A 25,662-nucleotide genomic window follows, 5' to 3' on the forward strand; every position below is an offset into this window, starting at 1 on the left:
TCATCTACACCCTTCAGTCCGTGTATGCCTACTGCCCCACATGTTGCAACAGAGGCTGCCATCAACAACTTCGGTGGACATGCCATGACTTAACAACCTGGCACTCCCTCCACACTTCCACACTACCTGATGAGCTTCCACTCCCCAACAAGGCCCTGTTGGTATAGCTAAGGTGAAAGCCAAGCAGAAACTACATACTCATCTTCCTTGCCTGTAAACAGTGAATTGCTAGTTGAACTGTAGGCATCTGAGCTGTAGTCAGGCTTTATGCTTGTATGTTACATATGCTGATTATTCATCATTTGAAGATTTTTTGGTGGGTGACTGGGCAAGACCTTTAGAAAGATCTACTGATAAGAGAGGAGGTGGTAGTGGTCAGTTTGGTTGATAGATTCGTAGAGGTGAGTAATGGAAGATACTGAAGAAATGTGAAGTAAAGCAGGTTAAGAAAGTTTGAAGGTGTATGGTGGCAGTGAGAGGTGTACCTGTTGATAGACATTAAGAAGAGATGGTAAGAAAAGGATTTAGGGAGTGAGGCGAAATTTGGCTAAGAGGAGCAAGATTCCAGTGCCAGAAGCATTTGATAAAAAAATGTAGACCAAAGAGAAGATGAGCTTGTTAGCATAAGAGACGGCCTGTAGGATTATTGCATGAGGATGCCCAAGGATACATTTGTCATAAACTAATAGCTGAGGTTTTATATGTAACAGAATTATACTGGAGTGAGGGCTGTTTGAGGCGTGATAATCGCAAGTTTGAGGTCTCTGATATGTATATGGCTTTTTACAACAAAACTAAGTAAGTAGTAATGTATTGCTTGCTTTAAACGTCTGTGATTTTATTTATTAAAGTTAATTCAGGTGGTATAGTATAACATAATGAGGTGATATGTGATGCCTTTCTTTGTTATTAAAAATAACTTCTTATGAAGTTAATTCTGTTTATTAGGTATACTATGTTCCAGCTCAACTGGTCTAACAGATGACAAGCAGTCCTGAAGCTAAAGAGTCCCATAATTTCAGTAGGGAGCAGGAAAGCCTGTAACCTATTCATTTTTGCCAGGGAAAGCCCTGTAGCCTATTCATTCCTGCCAGGGAAAGCCCCATCTGCCTTTTGTCACTCGGCAAGAGTCAGGCAATAGGGAGTGGGCCAGTTTGCTGGTACAAGGGGGCAAACTACTCTTTCCCACAGGCGCACCCTCCTCTCACTTGGTGGAGCCTTTGAGACCACAGTTGCTACCTCCACAGGGCATGTGTGCTTGCACACTAGCTTCACCTCACCAGCTCCATGTAAATAGAGACTGCTACAAGGCACACTAGCTTCTCCTCACCTGCTCCATGTAAATAGAGACTGCTACAAGGCACACTAGCTTCTCCTCACCTGCTCCATGTAAATAGAGACTGCTACAAGGCACACTAGCTTCTCCTCACCTGCTCCATGTAAGTAGAGACTGCTACAAGTGCCTGAGACCCAGCCTCATGATGACCAGACACTTCAGTGTGTTATAGCTGGCATAGGCTACCTCTTGAGTGTAAACTCAGATAATGTGTATGGACAAGGTCCAGCAGCTGTATGGAGACAGTGGAGCTGCCTCACCTTATCCAAACACATTATTCAAGTTTGAATCCTGTACGTGTGGCACCCATTGGGAGGGATTGGAGAGTGGGAGTATTGATTGTGTTTTTAGGCAGAGATCGGGAGGAGTATTAGCTTTAGGAAGTGGGAGGCAAGTCTGGGATTTAGGGAGTAGTCAGTGATTTAGGTTTAGGAAGTGGTAGAAGAGTTTAGACCTTTGGAGGGAGAATGGAGTTCTAAGTTTGGGATGTGATCAAAGACTTTAGAATTAGGGAGGGGGAGCATAATTTTAGTTTTGAGGAGACATTGGAAATTTAGGTTTAAGGAGGGGGGGTATAAGGTTAAGGAGCAACTGGGGAATTTAGGTATAGGAAAGGATGTTTCAGGGTTAAAGAGCAAATGGGGAAATTAGTTTGTTTTGGGGGGGTTGTGTTAAACAGAAGTTTAGGGAGCAGGATTTTATGGTTCGGCAGCGAGGATTCAGGTTAGAGTAAGTACTGTGGTAGAGTTATGTAGTTTGTGTGTGGAGTGGTGAGAGGGCTAGATTATTCAGTAGGATTGGGCTAATCTGAGTTTGGGCACTTACTCTTTAGACCAAGTGACAGCACATGTGCAGTGAGCTAATGGCAAATGTACCCTTGTAAGTGATGAATGCCCTATGCCAGCACAAGCTTGGCTGGCTCAGAACTCCACTAGGTGTCACTTGTATGGCAAAGCAGAGCCACCTCCCTTCCCCTAGGATGGCAGCACTGGCATTAGCTGCTCACTTCCATCCTCCCCAGCCAACAGCTTTAGACACCCAAGCTGCTTGTCAAACTCTGGCCACCTTCAGCTTAGAATTTTATCCCTGTATACCACAGTGCTGGTTAAGGATAGGTTATTATTGATAATTCAGTACTTCTGCGGTGGTGCAGCGGTAGCGTTGTTGCCTCACAGCAAGAGGTTTTCCCATTCGATTCTTGGCTGGAGTGCGGGGAGTGCCTTCTGAGTGGAGTCTGCATGTCCTCCCTGCGGTTGGGTGGGCGTTCGAAAGACATGCATAAATGGCAGTGCCTTCTTTGAAGGTTGAATGTCGAGCTGTCAACTCAGTGTTCGTGAAAATCTACTGCCAATCATTAGCGGACCGGAGTTCCACTGTGGCGACCCCCAACCAGGAAAAGCCAAAAGACAACATTATTGATAATTCATTTTCTTTTATGGTTTCAGAGACTTCAGTAACAGCTGTTTTCCCCTGAAGTACATTTTGTTATGCACAGACAGATGTGGATATAGTGATCTTCTTCTTCTTTCGGCTTTTCCCTTGTAGGGGTCGCCACAGAGGATCACCTGTCTGCTCATGATTGGCAGTGGAGTTTTACGGTGTCGAGTTGCCAGCCCAGCGCCCAACCTTCCTCAGAATGCACACACATGCATGCACTTGCACCTAGGGCCAATTTAGTGTCTCCAATCCACCTACAGCTTGGCTTTAGGATGTGGGAGGAAACCGCAACACCCTGAGGAAAACCACGAGACCACAGGGAGGACATGCAGACTCCGCACAGAAGGCACCCCCAGCTGAGGATTGAACCGGAGAACCTGTTGCTGTGAGGTGGCAATGCTAACCGCTGCACCACTGTGGGCCGCCCTCAGCGAAGAAGTAATTTCAACATTAAAATGAGTAATATAATAACAGTAAAAAAACAGAGCTGCTGTCCAACCAGGCAAACGCTCCTTCCCAGGATAAAAATGTAAATAAGTCAACAAAAAAGAAGGTTTCTTCTCTGGATTTAATTCAGTATGGTGGTGCTGTTAGAGGACATCATGGAGATTTGGAATATACTGTCATGTTCTCTTTAAGAATCTTTGGCTGTGTGGCTTAAGAACTGTTTTTCTTTTTCAGTGCACACTTAAGCGTTTGCTATAACCGGAAAAATGTGTTTTTCATGTTTGCATTTCATAGATTTATATTTTTTTCTTCCAGTACTTGGAGAACATTTTGTAGAGTTAAGAGGAGCAAGAAAACCTCCTTACTTGGTTTTATCAGTATATTGGCAAAGATGTTACATTGGACTTGATAAGATTTATTCATTTTATTTAACATTTGTTAACCGGGAAAGTCCAACTTGGAACAAAGCCAATTTTCAGTGGAGGCCCAGGGAGAAACACTCTAGATGCATGTGTTTGTAATGTGGGAGGAAACCAGAGCACCCGGAGGAAACACACACGAACGCAGGGAGGACATGCAGACTCTGCACAGAAGGCATCCCAGCAGCTGTCAGTGAAATGCTCTTGACGTGTCTGTCAGTAGTCTATGTAGTTGTAAAAATATTAACGTGATGTATTTGTTTTTTTTGTTTTTTTTTTATTCCTAAACAAACCCATATATATAAACCCTATATAAGATCTCCGTTGCTTTTTTTTAACTCCTTTAACATAGCGAGACAGTGTTTTAAAAAAGACTTATACTAATGGAAAAAGTCCGGGTGACCGGACCTTTTTCCATTAGTATAAGTCGATTTACAAAGTGCATGCTGACCAATCAGCGTGCACATTTTGGAATATTAATGGGGGGTCATGGTATAATATGTGGTATTCTGGGTTTACTGAAAAAAAATGACTTGCTTATTTGTCTTTGGTAGCCAGTTGAGTACTGCAGTTTTAAAATGTCAGTTATGTTCAGAATCAGACAAGCATGAAAAATAATTCAACATTTCAACATGAAAAATGAGTGTATAATAAGCATTTGTATAAAGAGAGTGAAACATCATACAATGCAAGCAGTACAAATTAGCTTAGTTAAATGTAAAAGCATTAATTATTTGACTGACCATTTTATTATTAATAGCTTCAGTTTGTTTATTTTACATCTAATAGACAGTTTTTTTTTATCCTAAAACATACCTATATCTATTTATGTTTCAATTTCGTAATGACCTTTGATGCTTTTGCAGTGTAACACTGCATCCATTCTCAGATTGTGGGGATGTGGGGGACTTTTCATGCAAAAAATTGTAAAAAGAGTCTGAAGTTGTTTGTGGCAGCACTTGTCCTTGGGATTTACACTGACAGGCGTAAGTGATAACAGGGAGTTAATTATTTTTGCTGCTGTATTTTATCTTAGGTGGACGAGTAAAAACGTGGAAACGAAGGTGGTTCATTCTCACAGACAATTGCCTTTACTACTTTGAATATACTACCGTGAGTTAGTTTTAATATTCATTATATTTTACAGTGGGCTAGTGTGTTGTGTGGATAAAATTTATGCAGCTGTTTACTGTTTTACCATAGGATAAAGAACCTAGGGGTATAATTCCTTTGGAAAATCTCAGCATACGAGAAGTTGAAGACCAGCGCAAACCTGTAAGAAGCCATTTTTTCAGTATTATTCTGTACTGTTTGGTAGAAATAATACATGATAGATTCACTGCTTGTTTTACTTTTTTCCCTATGGATGTGCTTATTGATGTTGCTTTTACCTTGATAACTGTCATGTTTAGGTAACTGGTTTTAGCTGGATGACAGTAGTTTGCAGGAGCTGATTGATTTTATTGCTAGAGATTATAGAATTCTTTGAATTTTTTTTGTATCTTTAGTTTTTTTTTTTTGTCTTGCTTCTCTGTGCTACAATCCTTATTATTGTGTTTTTTTTGTTCGAGCACTCTTGAAATTTTCAGTGTTCATTTTGGTGTGCAGTGCAGAAATATTGAAGGTTTTTAAGGAAAGTTGTCATAGATTGTATCTGTAGCTTACCTCCTTGCTTTTATATTCATCTGCTGTTGGGGTTTCGCAAGTAGTTCTTTGTCTAAGAAAAGTACATCAAAGCACCCTTTTCCTAGTAACAGATTGCCCCCCCCCCATGAAGTCATATCGACATTGCCATTTACAAGTACGAGTTGGTTGTTTTCATTTTCTGTGACATTTTTGCACTACTCGGAGTATAGTTTTAGATATGCAATGAAGTATTACGTTAAACAGTTTTCACTCGTCTTTGCATCGTACTGCTCCTTACATTTCAGACTTTTGGCCCAGAAGAAGCTCACATTACGAGTATTTTTATTGGAGTCTTGTTTTCTTTCTGTTCTTACAGCTGTGAAAAATGTAAGGGACTGGTAGTGCATTGCTTAGATCTGTGTGGGATCAAATGGCATTTTGAGTTTTAGTCATAGTCAAGTGCAGCTTAATTATAAATGACAGGAAACGTGACAGCTCTGTGAACCTATGAGAAAGTTTTGCAGACATTCTGTCCGCTAAGAAATTTTTACTTGTTTAGAAAGCATTTATTTAGCCATTTTTGTAGCTGTAAGAAGACAACCCCCGTAAATTTCTGTAAAGGTAAAAAAAAGAAGCGATCTAAAGTTGTCACTGAAAAAAACATTTACTGACACACACTCCAGAGATTATCAAAGACGTTAATTTCAGAAAGGTGGGTGGTGTAAATGACGGGAAAGAAGAAACCTGGGGAATAAGCAAGGGCAGTGTTTACTTGTTAGGCACAGGGAGCATTGAAGGAAGAATAGATTTTCTCAAAAAAAGCAACTTGACTTCCAAAAATGCCATTATGAGACAGGCAAAATTAGGAAGTAATACTAACCCCTTAGAATAATATTAGTACAGTACTACTGTGTAGAAAATCTGTATTTGATCAAAAATACATTTTCCATTTTTTGATGGTAGTAGTAGTACACTGGGTCAACATTCAGTCCGATAGTATAGTACAGTGAGCCATACCTTTTCCTTTTATTGGACTTCAGATTCACTCAGAGTGAACAGAAGTTCTTTGAGTATATATAAAATAAACAATACTTTGAGCTGCAGACTGCTGATGCTCTCACCAGGTTAAAATTGTTATGAAGTCCTATTTAACTGAGAAACTTGAGTTTCTGATTTAGTCATGAACAGTCTCCATGAAAATATGTACACATTCATGAGTTGTGAGGCAATGTAATATAATATACTTCACCTTGGAGAGTGTGGGGCCTGTTTGTGTGAGTTAAAGCATCTGCTATTCAAGGAAATGATTAGGTTTTCATCTGGTATTAGCTTTTCTGAAGTCTCGATTATTGTTTTTATACATGCTTAAATGCATCCTGTTGCTTGTCAATCACAATAATGTGTCAAACAAGCAGACAGTAAAACTAATTGTTTATATGTTTCATTACTGGGGTAGCATATTTCACAAGAGAACACTCCTGTGGAATCGTATTAACAGCCAGTAGTCCACAATCAAAGTGGGTTGTCAGCTGTTGAAGTGCTTATCTTGTGTGGCTGCTGTTGTATCAGGAACTTGAGAGTTTTTTGTCATATACCTTTATGCAACTGATTAGATGCTTTATTGTCCTCTATTGTGAACTAGTTCTGTTAATCAAAAGACTGGCATTTTGAGACTAACCATGCAAAGTCTGGCTTCCTTGGAAATTAACAACTGGTTCAAAGCACTTAGGACTTGTTTCTCAAGTCTCAGTGAACTCGGAAGCTATGTTCAGTAGGGACTCTCCCCAGTGCCTGGAGTCTGAGGGTCTTTGCCCCTTAGCAGTATGCTCTTTGTTTTATTTGTATATGCTTGTTTCTTCTCTGTGCTTGCCAACCATCTGTCCCAGTCCTTGTCCACCTTTTGCCATGCTGTGCACACCAATAAATAAGAGCATCTCTGCCCAGTTAAAGAACTGTTAGAGGGTGGAGATTTGTAGTATGCCCTTAAACCCTGTACCCCATGGCAACCGACAGGCTTAAACACCGTTCCAACTTCCTAAACATATGTACTGCTGTGTATGCTCAACTCCAGCTTACAGCATGCACACATATATGACAGTCCAAATGCTGATGGCAAGACTTGCTATGATGTCAGTATAGCAGTGTCCTGGCTGCTTCCTTCCGCCAAGACAGGTGAGCTGGGGTTGGCCACTCACTGACTCCTTCCCTCCTCCTTGAGCTCTTTCATCTCCCAGGTTACTAGTCAATTGCAGGCTGTCTGGATCACAGTCATCCCTGTGACTGAGCATGTTCTTTTCTTCGAATGTGTTGGCAGCATATTAGGATATTTGAAGAAGGCACAATTTCAAATGCTCGATTATGAGCAAGTTAATTTGAAGACTGATTATTTTATTTACTTACTGCCAAGTGTCTTTTTGTCTTTATGTTTTCATATTTGTTATATTTTCAGCATTTTCCATTTTTACAGTGAGAATAAAGTGGAAAATACACTGTTATCAAATAGATACATTTGCCATTTTTTAATAGTCTGGTATTATATAATATAGTGAGCAACTATAAATAAACTAGAAGAAATTAACAAAACAGCATTGTTATATTTGAAACATTTTTGGTTCCTGGAGTAAGTTGGTAATTTCTGTGTCTGTTTTCTTTCCTTTTTTAGTAAATAATTTAATTGTCAAAAAAAAACTCTGTTAAGGAAACAATTTTATAAATTTAATAAAGCTTAACAAACAAGATGGTTATGCCTGTTAATATGCAGTGGATATAAAAAGTATACACACACCTGTTAAAATGCCAGGTTTTTGTGATATAAAAAAATGAGAACACAGTAAATCATTTCAAAACTTTTCCCACCTTTAATGTGACCTATAACCTGTACAGTTCAATTCAAAAACAAATCTGTTAAGGGAAAAATATAAAAAATTAAAAAACGTACAGTAATCTGGTTGCATACTCGTGCACACCCTTAAACTAATACTTTGTTGAAGCACCTTTTGCTTTAATTACAGCATTCGGTCTTCTTTGGTAGGAGTCTATCAACATGGCAATATATTTCCACTCTTCCTTGCAAAAGCGCTCCAAATCTGTCAGATTGTGAGGGTATCTCTTATGCACAGCCATTTTCAGGTCACTCAACAGATTTTCTATTTGATTTAGGTCTGGGCTCTGGCTGGGCCACTCCAAAACTTTAATTTTCTTCTGGTGAAACCATTCTTTTGCAGATTTGGATATATGCTTGGGGTCATTGTGTTGAAAGGTGAAATTCCTCTTCATCTTCAGCTTTCTAGCAGAAGCCTGAAGGTTTTATGCCAAAAGTAACTGGTATTTGGAACTGTTCATAATTTCCTCCACCTTGACTAAAGCCCCATTTCCAGCTGAAGAAAAGCAACCCCAAAGCATGATACTGCCACCACCATGCTTCACCGTGGGGATGGTGTTCTTTTGGTGATGCAAAGTGTTGTTTTTGCGCCAAATATACCTTTTGGAATTGTGGCCAAAATGTTCAACCTTGGTCTCATCAGACCGTAACACATTTTCCCACATGCTTTTGGGAGACTTGATGTATTGATTTGCAAATTTAGATGTGCCTGGATGTTTTTGTGTGTAAGAAAAGGCTTCTGTCTTGCAACCCTACCCCATAGGCTAAATATTTGGAGAATACGGGAGATTGTTGTCACATGTAGTACACAACCAGTATATAGGGGCATAGTAAAAGGACAATTTGTACACGGTTGTAGAATGACCAGTAAAGACCAAGATTTTTTTTAGAAGAATATAAGCTTTTGACTTCCATGTTCCTGGATAAGGGGTTACCCTGAGAGCTTAATAAAAGACATTGAGCATGAAGGTCTTGAGGGAAGAAAGTTAGATGTGCGCCCATTTTAGGGGTAAGGACACCCCCATCTACAAGCAGGAAACCAAGAGTAGATTTACAAACTAATGGTTTGGATGAAACTTTTGTGATAGATTTTAATGCTTTTAAACTAATTTATAGGAAAGAGTGCAACATTAAAAACATTTTAGAAAATAATACAAAGTTTTAATTAAAGGAGGAAAGGTAGGCACTTTTAAATGTGGTTGTTGTTCCCAGTGCCCTCTTATTTACAAAAGGTGAAACTCTTTATTTAGCTTGTAGAGACAAATTGATTTGCAGTTCTAGTTTTGCAAATTGTAACACAAGTGGTTTTGTATACCTTGCAAAATGTGAAAAATGTTTCTCTTTTTATGTGGGCAAAACTGAACGAAAGTTAAAAAACAGAATTTATGAATATGACTATGACATAAAGAATAAATGTGTTAACAATGCTTTGTATAAACATAAGTTAGTATGTCAAGATGATTGTTTTCACTTTTTAGTTTTAGAAGTTGTGCTAAAAGATGTTGAGGGGGTCCTTGGGAGATGAGATTGGAGTATAGGGAATTGTTCTGGCAGTTATTTTTTGAAGCTGCAAAATTGCCAGGTTTAAATGAAGCAGTCTCCCTGGCCCCTATTTTAAAACTGATATCAGCAGTTATAGCCTGTCATTTTCATTTAGCCCACTAGATGGCACTATCATGACTAATGAACTGCTTGCATTTTGTTTTTACTTTCATGAAGGTTTTATGAATTTTAACATTTTTACATTTATAACATGTTTTATTAATGAATTGCAGTTTTGTGTATTTATATCTTCTATTTATTGTTTTCAGATACAGAAATATATTTGTTAAGGAAGGAGTATTGTATATTGCACTTTTTAAATCTGTCATTTAGCTTACAATTGGCAGTTTTACATTGTTGGTAGTATAAGTAAGATTAGATTTGTGAGGTATGCATTCATCTGATGAAGTCTTTATTCTGACAAAAACGCATTTTAACCCATTTGGGCATTTGTGTTTACTGCTGCTGTGGATCGTTTTGTTTGGTGTGATTACTAAACAGATTTTCTTATGCCTACTGGGTGTTACTTCCTGAGTTGCTGGTTATTTCATTTTGAGCACTTTTTCCTTCCATTTGGTGTTATTTTATGTCTGAAAAAAGATGCAAAACGTCTCAAATGTTCCACAAGACTGAAATGCCCTTTTCTGGATTTATCAAGTGCAAAGTTGTATTGTGTGAGTAAATCAAAATTTTCTTGATTAACGTACCAGTTATATCATTTAATTTTTAATCCCTTATTTTATTTGCAGTGGCAAATAACAAAGGGGAAATCGGGCACCCCTGCCTGCCTCTTCTGTTCAGATACAGCTTATCAGAGTGGAATTTTCACATGTTAATTCTTGCCTCTGGCCCTTCATTTATCTTCCTAATTAACCCTGTTGTTCTAACAGGGAATGTTGTTGTGTCTTTTGGCTTTTCCCGGTTAGGGGTCGCCACAGTGTAAATGCTACCATTTCCATACACATAAAATGCCAGTTGACTCTACTGAAGCCTTCTGTGCATCAAGACTCAGCAACAGTAGCAGTGTCTTACACTATGCTTTCTTCTGTATCGTCACTGTCCTGTTAATGTTGTTAAATATTTGCCTCCCCTCCACAAAACCACATTGATTTATATTTATCACCTTTGGCAACACCTTTACCATTCTCTTAGCTAATATAGACATAGATACTTTGTATTCATAGTTTAAAATTGAAATAGGTATGTATGAAGCTGGGTCAGAAGTATGATTTACCCTCTGTGTATTAAAGCCACCACAACAACTTTTTTCCACGATGCTAGTGTTATTTATTCTTTTAAAATATTATTAAACAAATCCTTCCAGGTTTTTATCACTTTTACTGCTAAACTTCCACAGAAATACCATCTTTTCCCAGAGACTTTCCTGTTGATTGATTATAGGTCATTCCATCCCTTCCTATCTTAGCTTTTCATTCTTGGGCCTCATCTTCCTCTAACTTTGGCATAGTTAAATGAAAATACTGTAATATTCTTGGTTTCCCAATTCCTCTGTTTTGTACAAATATTAACAGACTTTCTGAAACCTAATACCTATGTAGATCTTTGGTTATTTTCTTATCACAGTCTCTCTCTGAGTTTGTCAGTAAACCCTTTATACTTTCTGTTGCCTAAGTCACTTTGCTAATAGTGTTTATAAACTTTGGTTGTCAGAAACTGCAGTCTTTCTAAACTTGTGCATATTATTCAAATACTCCTTTATTTCCCTTTAACACTTAGCAATTACTCATCTTATTCTGTGAGAGTTGTCTTCTACAGTTTGACAGCCCTTCTAAATAATTCTATCACTTCTCCCCATATCGTTCATTCTTATTTTTACATATTTTTAAACTCCATTTTCATTTTATCCCACTCCCTAGTTGTCCCTTATGAAGACATTTTGTGTCTTACCTAATAACTCTTGAATCATTTCCATTGCACATTCCTTAAAATTCCCACTTTTTAACAAAAAAGTGGGAAAGTGCCAGGGTCTCATTTTTACTTGATTACCCCACATTTGTTGCTGGTGCATGATCTGAAATAGTTATCATATGTATTTCAAAGCTTTCATTTAAATACCCATGCTTCTGTGAAATGTAATTTTTATCCAGTATAACCCAGTTAATTTACCTTGGGAAATATATAAACTCTGTCCAGTTTCCTGCTAGTCAACCCACATCTTCCATTCCAAATTTTTCTCATATATTTATACAGAAATCAACCCTCTTTTGCTATGCTTTCCCTTCAGGGATCCCCCAGTACATTATAACTATTGCAAATCAGGTTCCATTCCCCACCCGTAAATTATGTTCTGTGCTGAATACTAACCATTTCTCTCCAAGTTCTTTTAAGTAACATGATAGTAATTTTATGTGAAATATAAATGCATGCCAGTGTAATCCTTCCCTCCCAGTAACCAACTTATTAGCACAACTCTACTATTATTGTCTTTCTTGTCCTCCTCTTACATTATTGGAGCCCCTCTCATAGTCAGTATTACTATTCCCTTTTCATTTGTCTCTGATATTCTGCTGAATTTCCATTCTGAAATCATTCCTTTGCCAAGTTCATATGTTCATTTCCAGCCAAATGTATCTTCAACATTTCTATTTGCACCCTGTACTTAATATAATTCAGTACTCCTTGCTTTTTGTCTGAACTGCCATTTACATTCCATGATATAATCACTAAGACAGTTGTTCTGTTAAGCAGCTATTACTTTCAGATATTCTACATGAGTTATTTTCAATATATGTTTCCAACTTGCAACTTTCTTGCACACATTTGCATGGCAAGCTGATTTTGTATGCAATTGCAGCTTCTTGTCTTGAATTAAATCCATGTCACATTTCACAGACTTCTCACTTCAATAAAAACATTGAAGAAACCATAAATAAATACATTTTCAAACCCCAACCCCTTTTAACTCGCAGCAAACACACAAAATTGTATACACTTTCCAAAAAGAGAAGTTATCCCTCCGTACAGGGGAAATTGCTCCAAATAACAGTTACACCCACAGGCGTTACCTATTCTGAAGTTATGTTTAGTCATGCTGGAAGTCCATGCTAGAGCTTGTGTTCCCTGTTGCAGAGATACCATCTAGCTTTGTCCTATCTCAGTTTCCCTGTCAGATGTGAAAAACAATTTGCATTTTCTGCTTTAACTGATTTTTAGCTTTATGAAAAATGTGCACTGGCTACCCTTAAAAGAATAAATTAAATGTGCAGTTATATTTAATATTAAAGTGCTAAAGGCTGCAGGGCAAGCATCTTCTTGCAAATGTATTCATTTCCATCAGTGCCAAACGATATTTATTTTCACCATACTGCTTTTCAGTTCTCCTTTAAGTATTAATTTTAGTGTTTTGCATACAAATGCCTCATAGGTCATTGGTCATTCATTTAAGAGTTGGATTCCAAGAACCAGAAGGCATGATTTCTCTGGGACAGAGTCCTTTTCCTGACTTATTATTCCAGGGTGTTCTGGAATAAGCCTCAATATCTACCAAGGAATTTTTCAGAATCTTGAGGTTCATGGCTCCATGCATCCTAATGGTACTCTTAACCATGTTTTAAATGAAGAAATACAGTGATATCTCAAGAAGACCTGATACCAGCACCAACACTCCCTACCACCCAGATTTCTCTTCTCCCCTGCATCAGGAGAGAACTACTCTGGTGGATTCAGGCATACTAAAGCAACCAGAGAGTTCTTTTCTGGATGTTGTTGGGCACCCAGGTCATCAGACTTTGGACATCCACTTGTAAGAAATGACAGTACAAGACAGCCGGAAAGGTAGTTAGGAGAAAGCACTTAGCCTAAAAGAATTGATGGCAGTACAAAAAACATTATTGGTATTTAAGACAAAACAGAAACTAGGGACTTTGCTTAGAAGGACAATACCATAGTAATACGGTACATCAGAAACAGGGAGGCTTACCACTTTTTCCCTGAGCAAGTTGGCCATGCAACATTAGGAACCTAATACAGGAGATGGGTTGTCCCTTCTGGCTCAGTATCCACCAGGAAGAGAAAACAAATCTGGCAGACTTGTTTTGCAGGTTACCACTAGTTCCATATAAACAGATGGTCAAGAAAGAAATTATTCCATTAAATGACGTACAGATGAGATGTGCAGAAGTAGACCTTTTTGCTTCAAACCAGAACAGACAACTTAAGAAATACTGCCTAAGGGCCATGCTCAAGGGTGCTCATAGGATGGATGTCTTCTCCTTCCCATCAACATGTCTGTTTTTCTGCACCCTCCCTCCCCTATCCCTTCGTATTTGAGAAGATCAGGGAGGATGGACAAAGGTGATCCTAATTGTATCACTTTACCCAGGCAGCACTGGTTCTTTATTCTACTTAACATGATCAAGGAAGAACTATGGGTGCAACCATTGAAAGTGTATTTTCTCAAACAAAACAAGGAATCCATTATTCACTCCTCCACTTGAACACACTCACGTTGGCAGGGTGGATGATAGATATTGATACCCTAAAGAGACCTTTTCTAAAAGAACAACTTACAGGATTCTCAGGGAAGCCAGGAGACTAAGTACCAGGAAATCCTTCATTTCAAAATGGTTATGATTCTTCCATTGGTGCGTTGACAAAGGGCAGTAGCTGCTGCACGCCGGGCTGCCCAAGGTCCTGAGTTGCCTGACAGAACTTTACAATTCAGGGCTATCTTATGTTTCTATAAAGATCTGTGCTTTTGCCATGTCATCTTGCTTGCCTTTTCTCTTATCAGACAATGAAACAGTTCCTGAAGGATATCATTAATTTAAGACACCCCCACCAAGAAGGACCCATACCCCACATTGGAACTTAAATTTTATCCTAGAAAAGCTAACTCTGTTTAGATCTGTTGCCTCTGCACCATTTGGAAGACTGCTGTACAAGTGGCTCTCACGTCTGCCAGGAGAATCTCAAAACTTCAAGCCCTTATGTATCTGAGCTTTCAGTGAATCAGTCCATTAACTTACCTCTCTTCTTTTTCAGCCCTCAAAACAAAGTCAAAAGAACACTACATTCCGTAGACATACACATACAATTCAGATTATGTTTTGATAAGACTACAACATGCAGAAAATTTGACCAGCTGTTTGTGGCATTTTCAGAAAAGACAAATAGGGAAGGACAGTTAACAAACAACCATCTGTAAATGGATTGCTGATTGCTTTGCTTTTTTTATTACAAGGATCATGGAGAGCTACCACCTGAAAGGATTGCAACATACTCCACTAAGGCGACTGCAGTACCACTGCCTTCTTTAGGGCAGTGCCTACCCATGCTATCTTGGATGCAGCCACCTAGTTTTCTGCTCATACCATCAAAAAGTACTAGTCTAACCTCTGCTTCTAGAGCCAGAGCAGAGTTTGCCTCATCTATTCTACAGAGGCTTCTCTCCTCTGTCCCTTCCACTCCGTCCACCCATCTCACTTTAGCTCTGGGAATCATCCCAAGAGTTATTGCAATAGTAAAGTATGATTAATATATTACAGTAGTGTAGGTACTTAACATAAATGTAGACGTTTGAGTATCTTCACTGTTGCAATACCTTTTCCCTCCCACCCAGCCCTCTTTTCCTTCTTCATGAACAAAGTGGAGGTCCATACCTTCCTTTATTGCTTAGAATCTTTCTCCCGATACCATTTATGTCCCTTTTACCATAATAATCCCAGATTTGGTCTGGAGACACTTCTGGGTCCAATGAAAGGTAAACGTCTCTGCTGTTTGGCCAGCCTTGAACTTGTGCAAGGCAGAAAATCCAAATAAATTTTTCATCATGTTGCACTGTTAACAGTAATAACTGTATTGGTTATCCTTGATGTGACAGCCCTTGGCTGACCCAGGTACCAGAGATATAACTCCCTCCTGTTTGGCTGGTAGACACCCTGTACCTGAGACCAGCACATTTGGATGTAAGGGTCATTGGCCAGTGCCATCTTACAGCAATTTCTTGCTGTCAGAGACAAAGCATCTGTAACATTGAGTGAATCAGGAAGTCTGAAGACCAGAGAACTTCTTCAAAGCTAATTATCTTGTTGGAGAAAATACTTAATTTGCTTTATTTGTTATGTATACTTGGATAAGTACTTGGACTAACGTCTGTCTTGATTCTGGAAAACAGATTCCACATCAGGACTTTCACTCAGTGCCTTTTTTTTTTTTTGCTTAGACCCAGAGGACAATGTCCAAACTGCCCTCAATGTGCTCATTTTAATAAGCATGTGATTCATAGTAGGGCCAAGTCTCTTGCCCGGTATTTAAAGAAAGAAAAAGGATGTCAGGGTTCCTCACTTTGTATGCCATCTGCCAGCCCATCTTTCGCCCTTTCTACCAAATGCAGGGAGACGTGTCCAGAAGTGCATAAGGGGACAGACAACACAGCTTCATCCTTAACCAGTCCATCCGGACTTGTTATTGTTGAAGGAGAGGACACACATTTGCAGTCCCTTTCTTTGACCAAGGAAGTATCAGAAAACCTTGTTTGGTGACCTTTGGAGCCCGATATGCCTCCTGACCATGCTGTGTATGCACAAATCAAAGAACAAGGGTTGTCAGTTGGATCCGAGACCACTTTGCAGGCTATGTCTTCCAACTTCTGCTTTAGGGATTCAGATAGGGAAGGTAGAATCCCAAGAATGTCTCAGGAGTTGTCGGTTGACTGTGCACAGGCAGCAGCTGCCCACTCACAGTCTGGTCCCAGTGCTTCAGATGCCACACCTAGGACCAAACCTAAAGGGATACTTTTTCTCATGACCCAGACTACACCTTCAGGGCACACACACACACACACACACACACACACACACACACACACACACACACACCTGCCAGCAAGCTCTGCTTAGACTGCCTGAGGATCTAGTTAATCTTGTATCATCCAGACAACACTGTGCTAACAGCCCCCCCCCCAGAAAAGAAAGAGATACCTGTCAGGAATCCTCAAGATTCTTATGATTCTGATAAACTGGCTTATGTAGACCCGTTGTCCACAGGCTCATGTGCTGATTTGGATTCAGTGAACATCCTAGCCTCATCTTCACCACCTGAGGACTTCACTTTTGGGTGAACTTTATATAAGATGAGAGAGTTTTTCCATTGGAAGGCACAGGATTGCCCTCAGTTTTAGAAGATGGTGAAAGAATTTCTTAAGCTCCCTGAACATAAAACTTTGGCCATTCCTCCAGTATTGGAAGTTGTAAATGATATTTCTGACTCATCTTTGCAGCTTGACTCTCAGCCACCTTTTTTATGTGTTCCAGGCCACTTTTACAGGGTTCCTGGACTCTCTCAAATATCTATTAAGGAATCCTGTGGATCCTGAAGTGGTAACTCAGGGTCCTAAGAGAGCTAAGGGCAGAACTTCCAGGAATGTATTGCCTGATGAAAAAGAGGGGAGAATCCTGGATCATGCTGGTAAAAAAAGTCTGCACAACATCCATCTTGACTATGAGAACTGTGTATTGCCAGTTTCATATGGTTAAGTACCAGGAGATGCTTCTGGATCGTATGAAAGAAAAACTACCAGAGTTAGAAGACAGCCCTCTTAAAATGCTGCTGGACATATGCAGTACCATTTCTGCAAAGCACTCTTGTGTCTGTGATGCTGTAGAAGCATCTTGCAGGACAACTGCCTCTGGGTCAGTTGCACATGCGTGGTTAAGAGGGCAATCCTTTCCAGATCATGTTAAGTCTGAGATTCTAGATGCTGCTATAGACATGGACCTTTTGTTTGGCTCCAGAGTAGAGGCTGTTTTCATGGAACTGGAGAAGTCTAGGTCAGTGTAGATTGTCAAGGGTTTTTTTGCAGGTTCAGCCACCAATGTTTAGCAGAAACTGTCCTACAAAATCCTGATCTTTTCCCTTCACTCAGGAAAGGCAAAGAAGGAAAATGCTCAGAAGGGATAGACCACCAAAGTAACAGAAAAAATGGCAACCCGAGTCATCTTCCAGACATAGTGACTCCATCCCAGCAGGGAGCAACCATAACTCAGGCTGCCCCCTCCCTGTTCCTCTTCCATCAAGTCCCACCTCAACCCTTCCTATCCCTTGTTCCTCTTCTTCAGTAAGACTAGGAGGAAGGTTAATTCTTGGGTCTATATTATAACAACGAAAGTTTAAAATTGCGAACGCTCCAAATATCGAATATGCCAGACCTTGAAGTGCTTTTTGTGAGATCACAGTACAGTGAAGATCGGAGTATTTACCCTTTCCTCACTGTAGTGTGATCTCGGAGTTGGTATATATATTTAATGGGGGCTGTGGGGGACACAGCCCCCACAATAGCAAGTTCGAGGTCCGGCATTTTCGATATTTAGAGCGTTCACAATTTTAAGCTTTCGTTGTTATAATATAGACCCTAATTCTCTTGCTTCAACAATGGAGAAAATTACCTGAGACAAATGCGCACTCAGTATCTTCAAGTAAGATTAGAAACTCCCCTTCATTCCCATTTAAAAGCCTGCTGGCAGTCCTTCTGTTCCTGCACATCAACTAAAAGAAGCAATAAACCAAGTAGGTCTGCTTCTGCAGCAAGGCTCATTGAGGAGGTCCCCTCTTCTCGAAAGGAGAAAAGGTCATTACTCAAGATTATTTCTTGTGCCAAGAAGAGAGGGAAAGTGGAGGCCCATTCTAGATTTCTCAAAGCTAGACAAATTTCTTCTGGTTACAAAATTCAAAATTCTGTTCTTGCAAAAACTTCTACCTGTGCTTGTCCCAGAAACCTACATAGTCACTGTGGATTGAAAGATGCTTGCCTACACATATCCATAGCAAAAATCACACAGGAAGCATCTACACTTCAAATTAAGTAGAAATCATTAGCAATTCTGTATTCTGCCCTTTGGCTTACATACTATGCCCTGGATTTTCACCAAATGCCTGGCTCCAGTAATTGCATACTGCATGACCAAGGGCATTAAAATCTATCCCCAACTAGAAGACTGCCTGATCCAGGAGGACACTGAGGAGGAGCTTCTACTCACCCCGCAAAAAAAAAAATTTCCTCCTTAGGATACACCCTGAACTTAAAGAAGTCCAGTTTGCCCTCCTCCAGTCTTTCTGGGAGCCTTGCTAGCCACAGAGATGTTCTTCATTCCACATTGCTGCAGTCCTAACCATTGGGTAGTCGTCCCGTCCAGTCGGCCCCCCAATAACCATATGGGCTGACGCCGGTCAGGGCGCGACGTACGCCACGCCAGGTACAGGGTACTAATCGCCGCATGACCCACGCCATATCCTCAGTCTTTTGCCATGGTCCCATGCAGAAGCAATTTTTTTTTTTAGTGTTGGCGTTTGAAAAAAGTTTCGTCAGTCAGAGAGAGCATTCACACTTATAAGTTCGCTAGAATAGTTTTTTTTTTTTTTTTTTTTTTTAGTATTTATTTAACCGGATGTGTCAGAAAAAAGTGAATATTTTGTGGGAAACAGATAAACAGATACTACATACCGATTACCATACTTGTTTGTACCTTGTTTAGGGCCTGAGCACGCTTGTTGGATGATGCCGCCTTGTGCTAGATATTACAAACACTACTATTAATTAAAGGGTTAGCTGTAGGGGGTTTGTTTTAGTTTGCTGGGTTATAAAATGCCGCCGCGAGGCTCGCGGCCCGCCCGCCAAAAGCGCACCAAAAAAGCAGCAAATGAAAGCAAAGATGAACCGACAGTCCCAGATGGTAGGACCGGAGGGGAGAGGTTTTGCCGGGAGTTTTTGGGAGGTGTGTTTGGAGTTTTAGTGTGATTTGAGAGTACAGGATGTATCCTGCTGAGGGGGGGGGGAGGCTGGTGAGGCTCTTCTCTCAGGTGACTGGTCTTCTCTCTCTCTCTAAGGTGTTTTTCTTCTCTTCTGCCAAGGAAGCTTCTTTTCCTTGGGCTTCCTTTCAGTGAGTTTGGGGGGTTTCCGCTAGTGCTTGCTTATTTGCCAAATGCTTAAAATGTGCTTAATGCATAGAGAGGTGTATTTATGCCTGATTAGAGGGCCCAGGAAGAGGCCCTGAGAGAGTTTGAGTAAGGTGAGAGGGTTGAGCTTGAGGAGGTTGAGTTTTGAGGTAGTCTGAAGGCTTGCCTGATTCTGATGTGGATGATTCTACTCTCCCTCTCCTGGATTCTTTGATTTTTCTCCTTCAGCTTTCAGCATCTTCTCATTTTTCTTTTTTTTTTCAGGATTTTCTGATTCCAGGGGGAGGGATTTCTGATGGAAGGAAGAGATTTCTCTGATTCCAGATTTTTTTAGGGGAATTTTGTTTTTACCCCAGCATAGGCCTTTAGCTATACCTCCCTGTTCTGATGTGGTTGTGTCCTTGCAGAGGCTTCCGCCCCCTGCCCCAGTTAAACCGCCTCCCTAGTTAAACCGGCCTGCCCCAGGTACTATAGGTAAGCCTCTATCTCAAGCCTAAAAATCCTTTTCTCAGGGAAAGGTGAAGGTGAAGGCCTCTGTTGTTAAAAGTTCCTGTTGATAAAGTCCCTGAAAAGAAAGTAGATCTTTTTGGGGTGATGGGAAATAGAAGTTTCAACTGTTCATGTAGCTACGTGTCGTCCTCTTCATCCATTTCTCCTTCATAATTGAATTTCAGAATTGAAATCTTCATGTTAAAATATCAGAATTATCTCCTGTGGCAATTGAAATCTAAGAGTGAGGTATGAAGCAAGGTATTGCTGTGTGGCTTTTGAGGACAGTGGGTTTGATGTTCTGCAGTTCTCATGGTGGGTGCCTCGGTGTGGTTCTGAGGTTGGTGGTGCATGTTATTCTCCTTCAGCAGGTTTTGTTGGCAGTGAGAGAAGTTGTTTGTTTGATGATGTTTGCAGTCTGATGTGTTTTTTGGTTCGCCTGTGGTCTAGGAGGTTAAGAAAATCTTTTAGTAGCCTGGAGTTACAAAACCAAGTCTATGCAAACTGTTATGCATTTTGTTGCTTAGGAGATTTTTGTACTAGGGTAGGACTTATCCTGCTTATGATTCCCAGTCTAGGGTAGTAGGATTCCCAGTAGGGGCAGAGCTCTAGGGACAGGGGCAGAGGCTCAGCAGGTTTCTGAGTTCTCAGAGACCTCCTGTTTTCAGCAGCCTTCGCATGAGGTCCCCTGAGGACTCGGAGAGTCTGGCTTCCTGCCTTCCTTTTGCCAGGGAGTTCTCTCCTTCAGAAGCCTGGCTTGGATTGAAGGCTGTCTCTAGTTACAGGAATTGGGATTTAATTAAAATTGACAGAAAATTATAAGAGACATTCTTCCATGTTATCACATCCCCAACAGCCATACCATCCTCTCTTTGCTCTACAATGCCAAACATTCCAGCTCCATGCTCAACATAGCTCCAACATTCCTCATTCGAAAGGATCCCTGGCCAGGATTTATTCTATTCTATCTAATCCTTTTAGTTCAAGGACCACAACACGGGATCGGATGGGAACATTCTTCCTGGAAATCCTCTGGGGATTTCCGGGTTCAACTTATCTGGACATTATCCTCAACACTTTTCTGGCTGGGCTGTCACTACCGGATGGCAACTTTCCCACTGAAGGAGGCTTTTAAGTTCGCTCAAGGAGTGCTTGCAGGAAGTAGCTTACCTTCTCTTTATTGCTGGAACTGCATGGAAATTAACAGTTCTCTGCATCAATTACCTTCTGTGTTCTGCGTTCTCCTTTACCTTATCTTGTATCTTGTCTTCATTTTGGTTATTCATGATATTCATCAAATCTATCCTTTCTTGGGACCCTGCCTGATTCTAGCTCAAGAAAGGAAGACCTTCTATACAATTATCTGATTAGACGCAGAGCTATAGGAGAGCTGTAGAAGCATTGCTAAGTTAAATAAGGTCTTCTAAGCTCCAGAATAGCTGTATGTGCTTTCTGGGTGTGAGACTGAATACTCCCTTTCATGGCTTTCAGCCTCTCAAGACAAATAAAGTCTGGGTGTGACACTGAAATCAACCCAGTTACTTGGACCATTCTGACAGTCAAACAGTCCTTCTGTTCTTTTTAGTTCCTTCAAGGTGCATCCTCTGGCATTTCCGTATATGTGCATTGCATAAAAGTATCTTGGTGCTTCATCACTGCAATGACTGCATGGTGCGCTGCAATGATGGACACAGATAGGAATAATACCCGAGATTTGGACAAAAAGCATCAAATAATACCTTAATGGCACCTCAGATCTCAATGTGACTCAAAAAGAACAGAGCCAGATTCTAACGAAAGATGCCTCAGACATTGCTTCCCCAGACATTAGACATTGCAAGCAGACATGACTGAGAAGTAAAAGAGACCAGTCTACAGCAGATACAAGACAAGACATTGCCAGACTACTAGCATCTACATATCAACATGAAGAGATGTTAGCAGTCCAGTTTGTTTCCACAATTCAGGAGATAACACAACTGTCATGTGGTACAATGTTGAACATAAACAACAACACAACACACATACACAACAAACACAAAGCAAGCAATGATTTTATGGGAACCTGCAACAGCTTGCAACTAACTCAAACGGAGAGGTTTCTGCCGGAAACAACTCTTCAGGCAGGGATTCTTACAGAGACAATCATGGATCCCAAAAAGTGGATCTTGTTCTCTTCAAATTTGTAATAAACATGGACAAAAAAACTTCAGAAATGTGTTGCAGATCCAAATAGGAGATCAGTTGCTGCCAGAAATGCTGTGCAAACGCAGCAGTCATCACAACCAACAGTTTGCAAGTTCTTGCAGAAAGAGAATTCTTTCAGAAGCTTTCTTTTCCAGCTTTTCTCTTTTTTGCTCCAAATTGGTTTCAAGGCACAAGAGGGAAGGTGATGGTCTCTGCAGAAGTGCATGGAATTTCATTCAGATTTTTTTTCTGTCTCCACTGAGGCCATTACTGAGGAGTCTGGTAAAAGGTAGCCTCCCTCAGGAAGAGTCCAAAGGATATGTACTTTGTCAAGACAGCACTGGTCACACTCTCAACAACAGAGTCATTCTCTAATGGCAGCAGTCAGCCCTCAACTTTCAAAACAGAAAAAGAAATGTCCTGTCAAAAGACAGGAATCAAAAGTTCAATGTGGAAGATCTAGAGATTTACAAGCTTGAAGAACATATAAAAAATGGAAAGACTTTTTTGAGTTTCTTCCATAAATTTGATTATGGAGTTTTTGGAGCCTTGTAGTGATTTGGATTCAGGACTGTGTTTTTGGATCCTTTAAGATTTTTCTTTTGGAGTTTTTTGTCAAAAGATCCCTTCCAATTTCCATATCACCTTTGAGCTGTCACAATTTTGTGTTTTCCATGTTAAAGCCATTTCCTTTTTCATGGAGAACTACTGCCCCAAAATTTCACTAATTTTGTGAGACTGCTTTTATTGTGTTTTTTTTGTTCACCTGCTTGTTGAGAAAATTTGTGTCATTGAAGAGGAATAATGCCCCAAATATTTCATGCTTTGTTGGCCATTTTTGTGTTTTGAATGCTTTTAAGACTTTAAGGTTTTTGCAGGCCCTTATGGCTGGGCTTCATTTTATTTTGCATTTTGATGGGCATCCTTCTTTTTGTTACTACTTAAACCTCACTGTGGTTTTAAACCAGTTATAGTGTGTTTTATTTTTTCCTTTTTATTTTTTTAAAAATTTTACATCTTTTTTGGCTTTTTTAATCTCAAGATTTAGATTTATTTCTAGTTATGTTTTTGCATTGTTTATTTTTATCTCAGCAGAGCAAGTTTTTAAGCAGGCAAGAAGGCAAAAGGGTTTTTGGGTTCTTTGGGGTGCTATTTCCAGGTACAGGACTATGCATTTATGCTTTGTCAGCTATAATCACTGCTTTATTCCCATCATGGCATTAGTTTTTCTTCAGCTGGTTGGGATTTCAGGGCAAGGTTTGCCATTGCACTTCCTAATTCATGTGTTTTTTGGCAGCATTTTTTTGGAGTGATGAGGCTCTCCACTCTTTTGCTGGTTCAACTTTCTCATCTGTCTCTACTTACTCTGCCACCCCCTGTTTTTCCTCTGGCAAGTTGGTAGCTATTTTAAATTCTAATGTTCGCAGCAGTCCTGATTTGCTTATTCATAGCCTCCTTCCCTACTGCTTTCTTAGGATACTAGGGCTCGAGGTTCAATGCACCAATTGTGTTCTCCCTACATATCCTTGGTTTGCAGTTTGGTACCCACCCTGTCATGCACATTCCCTCCTTCTCTTCTGTACTCTAGTTATATTTGTTCCTTTGGAATCCATATATGTTTGGATTTTTAGGGTTGATTTTGTACCTTTATGTCTGGATGTTGGTTTTTTGGTCTTACCTTTCAGGGTCTTCTTCTCTTGTTTTTGCCTAGTCTTTTCTTCGGGTTGTGGGATCTGAGCAACTGAGGATCTGACGCACTGACGCCGCATGGTTGCGACCTTGACTGCACTGACACTCGGACTTTATTTGCCTGACCGACAACGCAGGTCATTGACAGTATGGATGGAGACTGACAGGACATCCAACATCGTGGACTATACTAGGGACATGTTTTTCCTTCCACAGGAAAAGATAGCTTTCCCTAGCCACCACCTTTCAATCACTTCTTCCTGTCCAGTCTGTTCCAGCACTTGAGACTCTCAGACTTCTAGGGCCTTGTGCATCTTAATGGTTCCTCCAGCCAGGCTGCACATGAGCAAAATATAGTGGTATTTGAAAAAAATGTGTGGAATCAGCACAACCAGTCCCTCAACTGCAAAAGTCCACTGCTGTCTTATCTGAAAAGAGAGTTCTAGTGGTGAATCTTGGCTTGCAACCAGAACCAAGGGGTGCACTTCAGGGTCCCTCGGCTATCTCAGATTCTGACCACAGGTGCTTTAGAAATGGCTTGGGAAGCGCACACTCCAGTGGCAGCCCAGTACCTGCCAGGGATAAATAACACTCTTGCAGATCACCTTGACAGGTCAAAGGTGTACCCTTGTGACCATACCCTAAAAAAGAGAGTCTTTCAACTCATCTGCCAATCTTGGGGTGTGCCAGAAATGGGTCTTTTTCCTTTAGACCAAAACTGCCAGCTTCAAAACTTTTCTATAAGGGACAAATATCCAGAGGCCTGATGGATGGATGCCTTCTCCTTTCAATGAACAGGTCTGTTTCTTTATGCATTCCCTCACGTACCCCTCATCCCCAGGATACTACTGAAGATGGACCAAGAGTGATTTTCATTTCCCCCTTTTGGCCAAGACGGCATTTATTCCTTCTACTTCACAACCTGAGCAGGGAGACATCATGGTTATTACCTCATCAGGTGGACCTTCTTGCACAAGGCAGGGGTTCCATCATACACAACTAATCTCAGCATCTTGAGACTGACAGCATGGCTCATCCACTAGCTGATTCTCAAGACCTTTTTCTTGGCAAGGACATACTGGACATTTTGAAGGAAGCAAGAAAACCATATAATTCTAAATGGAGGTTTTTGGCCATCAGCAACATATTTCTCCTAAAACAGCAGTAATCATCCAGGTGCTTACCTACCTTACTCATTTACATCTGGGCTGTCCTACTCATCCATAAAAATTCATTCTTCAGCCATCTCTGCCTGCCTTCTGTACAGGCTCATCTCTACTCTCACCCCCTGTAGAAACAATCCCTAAAATGTGTCTTTCACCTGAGACCTCCTAAAAGAATTTCCACTCCATCTTGGAATTTCAGTTTTGTGCTGGAAAAGCTTACTGTGCCTTCTTTTGACCCAGTGGCTGCAGCTGACATTGTGTCTATTCTGGAAAACAGCATTTTTTTAGTGGCTATCACTTCAGCTAAATGGGTCTCGGAACTCCAGGCACTTTTGTGCACTGAACCCCTTTCTCATTTTTCATCAGGATGGTGCTTCTATCAGGACTTATCCCTCTTTCATGGCCAAAGTAGTTTCTGAATTTACCCTGAGCCAGTTCATTCACCTCCCTGCCTTCTCCCTCACCCTCAAAACAGGGGGAGCATATCATTCAGTCTCCTGATGTTTGTAGACAAATTGGATACTTTGCGGA

General features: G+C 40.4%; 1 protein-coding gene across 1 annotated transcript in view; it reads left to right on the forward strand.

Annotated features, from left to right (window-relative positions):
• CYTH3 (cytohesin 3) overlaps positions 1-25,662 on the forward strand; it is a 934,108-nt gene that overhangs the window by 838,981 nt on the left and 69,465 nt on the right. Inside the window, exons 10-11 of the mRNA XM_044089667.1 lie at positions 4,676-4,752; positions 4,843-4,914. Of these exons, the coding sequence (XP_043945602.1) occupies positions 4,676-4,752; positions 4,843-4,914 (149 nt within the window). The remainder of the gene's footprint in view (positions 1-4,675; positions 4,753-4,842; positions 4,915-25,662) is intronic.

The sequence above is a fragment of the Protopterus annectens genome, chromosome 12.part0 (assembly GCF_019279795.1).
Source record: "Protopterus annectens isolate FY-2018-M chromosome 12.part0, PAN1.0, whole genome shotgun sequence".
Classification (NCBI taxonomy): domain Eukaryota; kingdom Metazoa; phylum Chordata; order Ceratodontiformes; family Protopteridae; genus Protopterus; species Protopterus annectens.